The sequence below is a fragment of the Vanacampus margaritifer genome, chromosome 2 (assembly GCF_051991255.1).
Source record: "Vanacampus margaritifer isolate UIUO_Vmar chromosome 2, RoL_Vmar_1.0, whole genome shotgun sequence".
NCBI lineage: Eukaryota > Metazoa > Chordata > Actinopteri > Syngnathiformes > Syngnathidae > Vanacampus > Vanacampus margaritifer.
The window spans coordinates 19,305,332-19,319,750 of NC_135433.1; the positions used below are offsets into that span (position 1 = coordinate 19,305,332).

At 41.2% G+C, this 14,419-nt stretch overlaps 2 protein-coding genes across 9 annotated transcripts in view; one reads left to right on the forward strand and one right to left on the reverse strand.

Annotated features, from left to right (window-relative positions):
• pbx4 (pre-B-cell leukemia transcription factor 4) overlaps window positions 1-8,885 on the forward strand; it is a 28,870-nt gene extending 19,985 nt beyond the window's left edge. For 2 of the 4 annotated variants that reach the window (XM_077557212.1, XM_077557213.1), the window contains 7 exons: window positions 3,060-3,304; window positions 3,937-4,127; window positions 4,277-4,412; window positions 5,061-5,217; window positions 5,562-5,632; window positions 6,587-6,673; window positions 6,803-8,885. In XM_077557212.1, the coding sequence (XP_077413338.1) occupies window positions 3,060-3,304; window positions 3,937-4,127; window positions 4,277-4,412; window positions 5,061-5,217; window positions 5,562-5,632; window positions 6,587-6,673; window positions 6,803-6,892 (977 nt within the window). In that variant the 3' untranslated portion in view covers window positions 6,893-8,885. The remainder of the gene's footprint in view (window positions 1-3,059; window positions 3,305-3,936; window positions 4,128-4,276; window positions 4,413-5,060; window positions 5,218-5,561; window positions 5,633-6,586; window positions 6,674-6,802) is intronic. The other 2 variants (XM_077557214.1, XM_077557215.1) reach the window with 1 other exon arrangement.
• Window positions 8,886-11,141: 2,256 nt separating this feature from the next.
• Window positions 11,142-14,419, reverse strand: part of brd4 (bromodomain containing 4) — a 35,226-nt gene continuing 31,948 nt past the window's right edge. For all 5 annotated transcript variants that reach the window (XM_077555615.1, XM_077555614.1, XM_077555612.1 and 2 more), the window contains exon 19: window positions 11,142-12,850. In XM_077555615.1, the coding sequence (XP_077411741.1) occupies window positions 12,782-12,850 (69 nt within the window). In that variant the 3' untranslated portion in view covers window positions 11,142-12,781. The remainder of the gene's footprint in view (window positions 12,851-14,419) is intronic.

Sequence of the window (14,419 nt, forward strand, 5' to 3'; positions counted from 1 at the left end):
ATATTCAAGTTATAGTCTTCACATGCAAAGAAAACAGACACTTTCAAAGATGTGCACTTTTTCCCCTTTACCGCTCCTGAAGTGTGAAAGATTTAAAAGAAAGTCAAATGTTTGAGACGGCGAAGTAAAAGATAGTTGTCTGCGCCAGAAAGTTTCCACTAACAGAGTGTTATCTGGAGGTTTGTGTATGTGTGAAAGAGAGAGATGAGAGCGGGGCTGCGGGCTGACAGAGGTCCTGGTATAATACAGTGGTGGAGAGCAGCAACTGATAACTATACTTATGGCCACTGGGGCTCATAGTGACAGCACATGCACTCCCATTACTGGTCCCATGCCTCATGCCCTTATCTCTGGCAGCCTGCCACCGAGGGACCACACTGCCCTCTGCTGTGCATCCTGAGCACAAGTTGGGCTTTATTGCCAATTCAGTCGGCGACGGTAGGGGTGGGGGTGGTGGTTCCCGCCTGTGGTCGACAGAGCTTTACCTCTTTGAATTGAAGAGGAGAGGTGGGTTCATAGTTTTCTTTGTTTCCGCCGCTACTGTGATAGATATTATAAAATTTTTAGTACTTCATTTTATTTTATTAACCATTGTTACACATTATTAACATTTTAATTCTTTATATTAACCTTGTCGAAATGTTTTGTGTCCTGTGCAGAGCAGATGGTGTTGATTTCGGTATAATCTGACCTTAAACTGGGACATACTATTTGGTCTGAGGAGTTCCTTCTCAGCGTTTTGTGCGAGAACACATTTGGTCCTTGAGAACAGAATCTGTTTTGAACACCCACACCTGACCTTGTTTACGCCATCTGCTCACGGAAAAGTACTAAGAATATGTTTAGTCTATAAATGAAAAGGAGGAGGTCTTTTTAACTATAAGAAGCCATTGTGCACGCGGAAGAGCTACATTTGACGCTCTGAATCCCACCTGTTTAAGTGATGAATTAGAGGCTGTTATCTGTCCAGAGATCTCTGACTGATTAAAAATCATTTTTGCAAAGGTGTATTTTTCTTACATTAAATCTATCTTCATTTTTGAAACACGCAAAGAGGACAAAATAATTGTATTCCTCTTTCAACTGCCACATGACACATTGAAGTTACAATGTACAAATTTGCGGTAGAAGAACTCTTTTCATACACATATGTACTCTACTTATGACTTTACTACTGCATTAACGTTGGAGGTAGAGCCGAATAGTCAATGCGTCAACTTTACCACTGTGCAATGAAGATTATAACTTAAAGTTGATTAGTTGGCAAGCACGTGTTTTGGCATTAAGAACATGGATGCCTTGCTTAACTCAGCAGGTGGTCAGACAGTCACCGGAGAAAACTAGAAGCAGTTCCTCGAGGGTGGGAAAGAAATGTGCTATAAATGAGTGCAGTAGTAGGGCTGGACTATTATGGGAAAAATAATAATCACGATTATTTTGGATTGAGATTGAAATCCCGATTAATAAAACCATTATTAATTGATTTTTCAACTAAAACCCAACTACTCAAAACTATGATCATAGCCTTACGCCCATTCATCCCTTCACGTTGAGCGCTTTATTCTTGAACACTATTGCTTTTTTCCCCAAGTATACTATAACCTTATAAATATCATATGAAATTTAAGCCTCTTGCATTTTCATTCTTCATTTTCAAACTTAACATTATCCTCTTTTCATATTTATTTTCACAAGTCTGGGGATCCAGTGGGCTCACCTGGGACCTCAGTGTCCTGTATGTTTGAGAGGTTTCCCATGTTCAACACAGCTGATTCATATTTAAGATAATCAGCAAGCTCTGCATGAGCCTGATAATTATCCTAATCATTAAATCAGGTGTGTTGGAGTAGAAAAACCTCGAAAACTTGCAGGACTCAAGCCCTCGAGGACCGGATCTTGACACATCTGCTGTATACTAAAATAGCAATTGAAGACAAATATTGGGTGTTCCTGCGCATTTTGGCCTCTTAGGGGCAGTGTGGTGCCGTGCATCCATGGTGTACATGCTTATAATGAGAAAAGAAGAAAATTGCGATTGAAGTCTATTAAAATGACTAGTTTTTCACAAATTGGGAAAAATTTGTGCCTTTGAGTAATTATCTTACCTGTGGTTATTTGTTTCCACAACATTTGTGTGGGAATATTTGTTATTTGAAGGAAAAACGCTCCTGAAGTCTATGCTAACTTTCCGTTAGCATTTGAATGGGATCCTCTATTCACTTTACCAATAGTGCAGAGCTAGCGATGTTTTGTATTTGAATATACAATGGATGCAAGTCTTCTTGCTGTGTGTTTTTATAGTGAACTCCAACTAGGGTTTCATTAAACAGTTTAAAGGATGCTTAAGGACAGCAGAATCACATTGTATCGCTCCGGGCTAACCACAAGCTAAATGGTGCATTCAGGGTACTTTCACAACACCGCGCCGTTCTGTTTTTCTTCGCTTAATATGTGTTGTGTTAGACAACAAAACAAAGACGAGCAGTGGTCGAACAATAACCTCTTTATTTGGGAAATGAACAGTCACTAACTTCAGTCGTCGAGGGCCACTATCCTGCATGTTTTTAGATGGGATTCAAATGATCAGCTCATCAGCAATCGTTGCAGGAGCCTGATAACAATCCTGATCATTTCTGTCTCTCTCAAGCCTTCATCCTAAAGTCACATGGCTAGCTCATCTTCCTCCTTCCAATTGCCCCAACTCACTCATCTTGTCACAAATCACACTTTCATGCTCTTACAGTTGGTCGTCTCTTAGAAAACTCCTGCAACAACCCACGTAACAGGTTTGCTGCGATATATTATTGTGAAGTATTCACTTGTGTAATTCTTGAAAAATTCTACACTACTATTATATACTGTAGCGACCCTGCAGTTGCGTTACGTGAATAGGTGTTACAAGTTGCGGCCAGGAAGGCATGTGATTGGATGAGCGAGTGAGTCGGTGAGGCAGAAGTCTGCATAAAAAAAATACAATGACATCATTGACTATTTGACGTCGACTCATCATGGTAAAATACTCATACTAAAAACATTCTTCTCTCCCCTTTTCCATCCAGTTCTGAGTATACGAGGCGTGCAGGAGGAAGACCCCCCAGATCCGCAGATCATGCGTCTGGACAACATGTTGCTAGCAGAGGGCGTGTCCGGCCCGGAGAAAGGCGGCGGCTCGGCTGCGGCGGCCGCGGCTGCGGCGGCAGCGGGCGGCTCGCCCACGGACAGCAGCATCGAACACTCGGACTACAGAGCCAAACTGGCCCAGATTCGCCAGATATACCACTCGGAGCTGGAGAAGTATGAACAGGTGTGCTCCTCAGGATACTCGAGCATCATTTTGAAATATCTTCATCACAGTTATGGCGTGTTTCCACCAAGTGATGCAGTTCTGTTTGCAAGAGTGTGATTTGGAATAATAAATCCTGATTGGCTTGTGTTTCCATAGTTAGGGTATGTAGGCGGGATGGTCATAACTGCATCAGCTATGCCTAATAGAGTGACAAAATCGGATACGTCAGAGAATCTAGGTCCGAATCTTGGATCAGGCCTTCCTGTGTGGTATTAGTATATCCTTCAAAATGCTTGTGCTGTTTTCTTCTTCAGTCCATCTTTCACATTCCACATTCCAAAAATGATGTATGTATGATGATGTTGTCCAGAGAAAAAAATGCGAGCAGTTCTTCAGTTAATGAAGACAAGTGCTATAGAAATTGTTTGGGTGGCTGTCCCGACGTTTTCTAGTTGTACGGGTGTGCAGTGTGCGAAAGTTGCTTGCTGAACTTGCTCCTGACAAGCAGATTATCCAGTCAGAAAGAGTTAGAGAGGCGAGACGCTCTCTTCATATCCAGCAACTCTTTCGTAGCACCTGACAGCTTCTCTGCTTTTGTCTTTCTTGATCTCAGCAGCAGCTTTCATGACTCGTCTCCTCTCTCTCCGCAGGCGTGCAGCGAGTTCACCAACCATGTAATGAACCTGCTGAGAGAGCAGTCTCGAACCCGGCCCATCTCGCCCAAGGAGATTGAGCGCATGGTGGCCATCATCCACCGCAAGTTCAGCTCCATCCAGATGCAGCTCAAGCAGAGCACCTGCGAGGCCGTCATGATCCTGCGCTCGCGCTTCCTGGATGCCAGGTGTGTGCGTGTTTGATAGGTGCCCCGCGTCTTAGTGCGTTGCGTGCATGTGATTGCCGGTAATGCTCTCCAAGGCGGAACTCGTCAGCCTTTTGCGCGCCAATTGGCATTCCGAGAATGTTGCTGATTGTTTCCTCTCCCCCCGTCAGACGCAAGAGGCGCAACTTCAATAAGCAAGCCACAGAGGTGCTCAACGAGTATTTCTACTCCCACTTGTCGAACCCGTACCCTAGTGAGGAGGCGAAGGAGGAGCTGGCCAAAAAGTGTGGGATCACCGTGTCTCAGGTAAGACAACTACCAACTTCCGAGTCCCACGCATATGCAATTTTTTTGGGGGGGGCAATGCCCATCCCGATATTTGGCAGAATGAAATCCTGAAGTGAAATTCTCGCACCTGCAGTCGAAATGAAGCCTAAGAGCTGCTAAATGCCACTGCTGCTTTTGTGTTTATGCAGTCTGGGCTGTCCCACATGGGTTGTCTTAAAGGGGAATGCAACCCCCCAACATTTTTTTGACACTATGTCTAAATAAGGTATTCTGGTTAATATTGCATTAGTGGAAGATGAGTTAAGCGGCAAAATACAGCCATTTTTGTCCATCTTAGGGAGCGGCCATTTTGCCACTTGCTGTCAAGCAAAACTGATATCACTGTTGCTCAGAGGCAACAACCAATCACAGCTCACCTGTTTTCTGAAGCTGAGCTGTGATTGGTCGCTGCCTGAGCAACATTGATGTCATCTACAGTCAACAGCAAGTGGCAAAATGGCCGCCCCCTGAGATGGACAAAAATTTGCTTCATAACTCTTATTCCACAAATGTAATATTATTCATTCAGAATGTCACGTTTAGATTAGTGAGCTCACATATAACATATTATTGTCAAGAAATGTTTAAGGTTGACTTCCACTTTAACCTTCCATGGTCCGTCCTCAGGTCTCAAATTGGTTCGGCAACAAGAGAATACGTTACAAGAAGAACATCGGCAAGTTCCAGGAGGAAGCCAACCTGTACGCAGTCAAGACGGCCGTGGACGCCGCCAACGTGTCGGCGCAAGCCAGCCAGGCCAACTCACCGGCGACGCCCAACTCAGGTAACACACCTGCGCTCTCCACATGTCGCCGACGCCTCATCCCAGACGGACTCTGGATCGACGGCATCGCTCCTTCTCACACAAAAAACCTCCACAGTGTTTTTTAAGAAATTGATGAGAAAAAATGAAGCGTCATTCTGCTCAGTTAGCAGTCGCAACTCATTTTCTGCCACCTGGAACCAGCTTGCCGCCTCGTCTATGCATTCCCTATTATTTTCGCACGGCTGGCAGTTGTGCCCTCCCTCTGCCCGGCGGTAACCTTTTGACCCCAGAATAACAAGCGTGGCATCTTGTTCATGTCTTGCCTGTGGGGTCACCGGGGTGATGCGGTTTGTCTCACGCAGGCGACAGCTACGTTGGGCTGCGATTGCTCAACGGGGAGGGCATCGGCATCGCACCCTCTCTCCAGCCGCAGGTACGCACTGAGGACGGCTGACAGGCTCCCGGGATAGCTATCCTATAGTGTAGCTCCTTGTGACCCTTGACCTCTCCCCCCCAGTCCCACTCATCCCAAGAAAGTCCATTCAAAGGGTTACCATGGAGTTGGTAGAATAATTTCAATATCCAATCCTTTAGTTGTGTGAGCGTGTCCCCCTCCTCGAGTGCGGAACATTTGTCAGCTTCAGGTGCTGACAGACGCGACACACTTCCCGCCTTCATCATCCCGCCACGAACCCACAGACATCCCTCTGCTCGTCATGACCATACACACTTGAAAAGAAAAAGGATGTGAGCAGGAAATGTCGTCGCATCTTCATCCAGACACAAAACGATAGCGTGCAAATCATCACGTGGGACACGTAGACGCTTGGCAACTTTGTCAGGGATGCTCGTTAACACTTTTTTCAGAACAATATGAACACTCAATTCTTAAGTAGTTACCGATACCAAGTACCGATACAGTACCATTAGTGCTTTTGGTAAGTAAAATTCCCCCTTCAAAAAAACATTGACAGATCATTTTGCCTATTGTGACTTGGATGAAGATCGGATGACGTTTTCTGACCAATTAATGCAGAAGTCATTCCAAAGCTTGCCAAACTTTTTCTCGCAAGTGTATGTTCACCAGCGCAAACAGAACACAACTCGTCCAAGTGAGCTTTTTGTTCCGTGCCGTCTGTCTGGCTGTCTGGCAAGGCGCCCTTTTGACGACCTTCTTTCCATGGAAAGAAACGCAAAAGTGCTCGTCATGTTAGTCGTGATGAAGATGGAACCGGAAACATTCCAACATGGTCAGCAAGAGGGGCGCCCATTATATAAAGATTGACGACACTCACTTGGCGATGTTGTCTGCTTGTGCCTTTGGAATAAAATCCTTTTGTGTAGTCGTGGTGACCGGGAAAAAAACGACTGTGTGTTGTGCTGACAGGTGGATACCCTGCACCGTGCTACACACCTGACGGGCGGCTATGAGGAGCTGTCGGGTAGCGGCCTCTACACCCCTCATCGCCTGGATGTGAGGAACACATTACAACACATCCACTACATTAAGGATGGGGAAAAAAAGCTCATTTATCTGTCCGGCCCACTCCTAAATGAAGATGTTTTGTTGGTGTTTTTGAAGCTCATTTGTGTGTTGTTGCAGGCTAACAGCTGGCAGGACCCCACCAACCCCCCCTCCGTCACCTCCCCTCCGGGACCTCCCGGCAGCGTCCACTCCGACACCTCCAACTGATCCGAGTGGCTCCCACCTTCCGCCGTCACGCCATTTCCACTGGAGGGGGCGGAGAGCGGGTGGGGGGTCGCCCTCTCCCTCCCACCGCCATCTTGGACTCAACAGGATCACGTCATGAACACTGTGCTGGAACACAGGACAGCAACGCAACCCTGGACTTCCTCCTCCTCCTCCTCCTCCTCCCACCGACCGCCCGCACCTGTGTCATGATGTACACACACAGACACACATATATGCTCGGTATCTTCACACATGCAACTCTTCACCTGTGGCTTCGTTCGATCGGTCACCCAAGCAGGCATTTACCAAAACACCGCCGCCCGGCTCGTTATCAGCATCACTGCGTTGCGCTGTTAGCATCCTTGCAATGAGCGCGGCTAAGCAGTTAGCAGACCAAGAAGAAAAAGAGTGGATGGAACTAATCGTCCTTTTTTTGGCTCGCTAGAGTTCACTCCTTTTTCTGTCCGCTAGTTTCTTCGATTGTTGGCCATATTGTGTGTGCGTGTTTTTTTTCCCCTTTCTTTTTAATAAGAATGCACCAGCCACCACCAAAAATCCACACATGCTGCCAATACAGCATCGGACAGTGCGAGGGAGGAGGGGGCTCGTGACGGCGCGGGCGACCATCCGCAATCTAGCAAAACTTGTCTTCCATGCATGTTAGGACTCGTTCTAGCCGCCTGTTCTCGTCCACATTCAGCCCCGCCCCCCTCTCACTTTTTTAACTTGGGTTTTAATTCAGAAAAATGGAGGGAAAAAAGTAATAAAAGGGTATAAATATTACAGTCAGACCAAAAAAAAATACAAAAGAAAGGAACGTCACGTGTTGCTCGGTTCGTTGTCATCATGGTGACGCACACAATGACCTTCTGTTGTACCAAAACCAAAAATACCACAGTCACTAACCATGATGATGATGATGATGATGATGATGATGATGCCACCCACTATTTGTGTGTCTTGTATTTTTATTTTTTCGATGGGGGGGAGGGGGAGGTGCAAACATGTTTATTTCCAATGATTACAAATATGGACTTCCCTGTTTTTCCCCTCCCGGCCAATCAGACGAGGGCCCCTCTGTCTCACTCTCTCACTCTTGTTATATACATAAAAAGGAAACCACTCTGTTCTCTGGAATGACTTTCTTTTCTTTTTTTTCTTACGCAACTTGGTCACGCTAGGTTGTCTTCTTATGAAGACTGAAATGTCCTTAAAGGGGAAAAAATGTCCAATCTCGATGTCCCGACATGTAATTACTTCTGTTACTTCTCCGAACACCAAAATGTCATCAAGCCCCTCCCGCTCTCCTGCCTGTCCCGCCCCCTCCCCTCTCTTTTTCTACCTGTGTAATGGATGTCACTGTACAGTTTGTGTAATGTTCACCATTTCTTTTATACACTCGATGCTCAGTTCAGATGCTACTTTTCATTTGGCCTTTCTGTACCCCCCATGACCCCTCTCACATCCAGACATGACTCTATATAACTCTGTATCAACTTTATTTTTTATTATTATTGTTATTATTTAGGCTTTTTGTTACATAACCAGGTGAAAATGTGGGGTTTACTGCTTGGGACATTTGCTGCTGTGGAAAATGATGGTTCCCGTGAAGCTTCCATGAAAGTGATTTAAAAAAAAAAAAAAAAAAAAGAAACTAAAAAAGTTCACAGTATCAAATGTCCCCCCCAAAAAGCCCATTTGATTATTATTCTTTGTTTTTGTTATCTTAGTAAATTTGTATCGCCTCTCTTTCCCTTGTATTTACCCCTCTCTCTACCTCTGTCTTTCCATCTTTGTTGTATATATAACACCCCCCCCCCCCTTACCCCCAAATCCCTCCAAACCCACCGCTGTTTTCAGACCCACACGTCTGTCTGAACTCCTTTTATACCTCAACTTTAGAATTGTTCTAGAAAGAAAGAGTTAAAAACAAAGGAAGAATGACAAATTGTAGTGTTCTTATTAGAAACTTAATAAAAAACAATTTAGTGTGTTTTTTTCCCCCTTCCTTCTTCCAGCATTTGATTTCAGATTTTAGTAGTGTTTCATTTTATAAGTTGTCACAAAATGCTCTTGTGATAGTCAAATGTAATAAAAAAGCAAAGCAAAGAGATATAGCACCATCTTCTGAATCATGTCAGTCTTATAACACAAAATCTTCAACTTTATGGCATTAAAACAACCTGTTAACACTATTATTTATTTAAAAAATAATATGTGGGGAGATTACCATTTGTCTATGCTCCTTTTGATCTTTGAACCTGTTGGCAAAAAAAAGACATCCATTGTAATGTATAGTACATTTAAGATATGCAGTACGAATACTTATATAAAAAAAATAAAATGGGGATGCTGATATGATCATTTGTGCATAATTCTAAAACTTAAATGATAAATTCAAAACGATGGCAGGTAGCGCTGTGGTAAGAGGCATTCGTTTTTTGTTTGTTTGGAAGCTGGAAGTGGTCAAAGTGTTGCATTCAAACTACCGGAAAGTAGGAAGGCAATCGGTGATCCATAGGTGAGCTTTAGCTACTTTCACGGAATTTGGAAAAATCCACGTTCAAGCGTTCCCGTTGAAAGTTGACCCGGAATCCCCAGTAAGGTAACAACGAGGCCTCCATCGACTTTCTGTGACAAACACTTGGATACACTTTCAACAACAGACAAGATAAAACTCCACCCGATATTCCCACTCTTATCCAGGTAACAAATAACAATGCAGTGGATTTTCATCTGTATCGCTTTCAATTCTACCAGTTCGGGCATACTCCCAGTTTTAAAAAGGACACGGGAACGCCTCACAACCCTTGACCTCAACGTTTAAGATGGCCGCTCCTCCGCATCAACAGAAAGCTAAATTTTGATTGTCAATGCGACACTTTTAGCCACAAAAATACTGTCAAACTACGTTAGCAAAACTTTTTTTTTCTTTTTTACATCGTTTGCTTGGTATGAGCTGGAACGTGTAATATTTAAAATAAAGATTGCAAACGAACGAGAAGCTCGCGTATGAAATAATACATTTGAACAACAAAATAATTTGTGTTAGTATTGTTTCCTTTTATAATACACGTTCATTCAAGTCGAAGCGTTGAGCATGAGATGCACTGAAAGTGTGCGATTGCGTTAACGTTGCGGGTTTTAAGATTTGCTTGTGTGAGACTTTTGTGAGACGTCGTGGAGTGCAGAGTGTGAGCGTGTACTTGAGAGAAAGGGGGGCGAGAGAGTTGTGTGTACGCGGCGTGGAGGAAAAAAAAGCCAAATCTTATCGGCTTTTCATTGCGTGTAATTGTGGACACCTGCGAGTACTTAAGTCATATCTTGCTCTGCTGTATTATTTAATGTGTTATTGATTGAAATAATTACAAGTTTTAAATTCAAAACAAACTCAGATGTTTTCTATTTTCATCTGGTACCCAACTTCTCGAAAGTGTGGCACCACTAGTCGCACTCCCTCTAGTGGTACGTGCAAGAATCACTGCCGAAGTACAGTATTTAACGTTACAATACACCTGCATTTAATAGGTAACAAGTTAGTTTTTAAACATTTAGGTACAAATTATTGTAATTGAACTTTTATGTACAGGGCCATTCCAGAATTGGAGGACACTTCACGTCCCGTGACCCATCAAATGTTAAATGAGCCACATACAAAATACTTAATTATTCTTTCTTAAAAATTTAAGAGAAACGAATCATCAGTTTGCTAAATCAGTGGTAGAGCAATGGGTCTTCTCTCTTCTATTTTTATAACATAGTTAGACTTGGTTGAATGAATTGTTATGCAAAATTAGCTAAGATGTATTTTTCAAGAATTTTGAAGCCCAAATGTCATCTAATTCTGTAATGACCTGGACAATCATTTCCATTTTCCCATATTGAAGTGTAACCTGTATACCGATACTGGCTCATTGAGGGTAAATACAAGTCAGATTTTTGTTTATTTATTTATTGTTTTCTATAAAAGAGATGAGTTTATTCAATGATCAGAACAGACTGAACCAAGAGATCTAGATAGACCACTCACATAATAGCAAACGATAACTTGAGGACATTGTGAACAACTCCGTCTCCAGTCCCCTCCCACCCTCCCCCAAAAAGCTGAACGCATGTAACAAAATAAAATACCTGAATAAAGCAAACTCTTGGGCTGAGTCAGCACATTCTTCAAAGAACACATGGCACGACAGTTTTTGTGAAAGAGAGCCATCGAGAAAGGGGAAAAAAAAAAAGCCAACGAGTTCAGTTAAACTTTTCAGATGTGATATATTCTTATACGGTGAACTTCATGGGAACAAATAAAAAGGTGACTTAAGCACAAAATAATAATAATTAAAAAAAAACGTTCTCCTGAAGTACTGTTTATTCTCTTCAATAAAACGCAAATATCTTAAAAAACAGACACACAATCGCGCAGCCATTCGAATGTACACAAACGCACACGAGCAGAATCCAAAGCCAAATGTGTTCATGCTGAGACTAAAACGAGAGTCCAGCTAAAAAACACATTTAAAATCCCCAATGTCGGGTCAAATATAAAACATTCTTTTTTTTTTCTTCTTTTTTTCATCTTCCACATTTATACACAAATTCATTCAAAAACAAACAAACAAACAAACAAACAAAAATAACAACATTCACCCTACCCCCCCCCCCCGGTTCAGATATAACACTCTAGCTCTGCTCCTCCGAGTGTAACCGAAACCAAAAGGAGAATTGCAATACAATAATAATAATAATAATAATAATACAGGCACTGGAGAAAACAAACACCAGGTGAGACCACATTGTCCCAAAGAAGTCACGTCCACTAACAAGAACTAAAAATGGACTCCTATTCGTCTTTTTTTGTTTTTTTCCTTTTAACTTGCAAAATGGAGAATGTGTCAGACTGCAGCTAGTAAGTAGTGTGACTGCCGATATGGAGTATCAAGATAGTGGTGCCAACTTTTGGTTCTGTAGTGAAATGATCATGGTAAGAATAATAAGAGAACAGCTGAAGCTCCGGAACATTAACCTCTGCGTCCTGTCAGGGATTTCAAAATATGACTTCAACCGTCTGTGAATTAAATACTTGCTTACTTGGAACTATGATAATGCATATATTTATGTTGTTGTTTCTTAACTAGCTACCTATTTGACATGACAGAGCATAAAAGGTTGTTTGGCATAGATGTGTGTGCATGTATGCATTTGTGTGGAGTGCGTCGGTAAAGGAAAGTTGAAGTAAAAGCTCCTAAATAAAGAGTTATTGTAGTATACGAAAATACTTCTTTACAGTAGATACTAAGAAGATGACTACATGTCGTAGTTGTTTGTATTAAATGTCATTTTTCAACGTGTATGTGTGCGTGTGTGAGTGTGTGAGTGTGTAGGCCACAGAACCTCATGGTCTTAAAGAGAGATGTGTAAGGCAAAGTGTACCTTCTCTATTGAGAATCTGACTTGATTTACAGTGTGGAAGTCCCCCACCCCCCCTCCCCCAAAGAACATTTCGTGTGTTCACATACAACAAACAAACATAACAAACAAAAAAAGAAAGAGAGCAAGTCTTGTTCTGCACTTCAGTTCCAGAAGCAAACGTGCTCCAGTCTTTTGTGTCAGTAAATAATCAGAGCTTCGAGTTCAAATTATTATTGTCGTTATGCCCCCCTCCCGCAGCGTGGGGGAGACAAAAAGGCAAAGAGTGCCGACATGGCGTCCCCTTCCCAAGAGGAGGTGAGAATGACGAGGATGATGATGTGGCGTTCGCTTAGTCGTCCTTCTTAAAAAGTTGCTTTTTCCCTCTTTGTGTGTGTGATGGGGGCTTTTTTTTTTTTTTTTTTTTTTTGCAGTTAGTTTCGACTCTTCCTCCTCCTCCGCCTCTTCCTCGTCTTTATCGCCTCCTCAGAAGATGTTCTCCTCAAAGATCGCCATTAAGTCACTTTGGAAATTCATGTCAATCGTTGCTGCCATCTGACAAGAACAAAAACAAAAGCAGCACAATTTCATTTTAAAAGATGTGGGCAGAATAATACTTCATTACAGGGTAAAGCGTTGATATTAAGTAAACTAACTAACTAACTAAAATGTTATGAGAAAAGTAGCTGAGCTTCGAGACTGAAGTCCTAATAATAGGAGACACATTTTGTCAAATTGCAAAAATACAGTCATAAGACAAGAAAGCAGCAAAGCTTCAAGAATAAAGTTACATTTTTACAAGAAAGAAAATGACAAGACTAGTTGGTCTAAAAAAAGTCTGTCCTAAATTATAAGAATAATAAAGTCCTACTATAAAGACAAGAAAGTAGTAAGGCTTCAAGAATAAAGTTCTAATAGTACTAAGGATGCAAATGATATGATGATGCAAACGACAACAAACAATATTATCAGGTTGGCAGTATTATAATTATTATTATTAAAAACCTAGATTTTTTTTATTGTATATTTAGAACAGATATAAAATTGTGATTAATCGGGAGTTAACTATTGAAGTCATGCGATTAATTACGATTAGATGCTCCAAATTTTTTATCTTTTCTTTTTCTTTATAATTCATTCACTGCCATTGACGGCTATAAACGTCAAACGTTCATTTGACCTATTTCTATTAAAACCTAGATTTTTTTTTCATTGTACATTTAGAACAGATATCCTTTTTTTTGATTGATCGTGAGTTAACTCGTGAAGTCATGGGATTAATTATGATTATGAATATATTATTATGATTATTCTAATCTTTTCTTTTAAAAAAAAAGAAGAAAAAAAGATTATTAAAAATTAGGGGGCGTCAGGTAATTAAAAATGTTAAATGTAACTAATCGCGTGACTTCACTCGTTAACCCATGATTAAAAAAAAGAAAATATTATTGAAAATTAGGGGCGTCAGGTGATTAAAATTTGTAATATTAATTAACCGCATGACTTCACTAGTTAACTCACGATTAATCACAAATTTTATAACCGTTCTAAATGTACAATATTGTTTTTAATAGGTTTTCACATTCTTGTTAACCAAAGTGGAAAAACTGTTAAACTAATAAAAATAGTTAAAATTATTTTTTGACGTTTATAGCCGTCAATGGCAGTGAATGAGTTAATATCCTAACATGACATTTGGCGATATCGTACAAATGTTAATATCGCCATAATGCCGTTATTGTTACATCCCTAAATAGTACGTGAAAACGTTGTATAAGGTTATGAAAAATAGGTCATAATAATAAGATAAAAAGAACACTTAAGTTTAAAGGCATAATTGTACTAGATAAAAAGTATTCGAGTTACAAGTCCTAAAATTTCAATAAAAATTTAGTCAAGATACAAGAATAACGTCTTAACATTATGGTATTTATTATCAATCCGCAATTGAACAAAAAGTAATAAAGCTTCAAGAATAAAGCTGCATCATAAAAATAAAAAAGGCAAATTGGAGTATTAAATCATAATTTTGAGATTAAAAATAGTCAAGTTAAGAGTACAACATTTTATTATTCTGAGAAAAATTTTGTCAAGTTACAAGAAGTTACCGAAGAAGTTACAAGA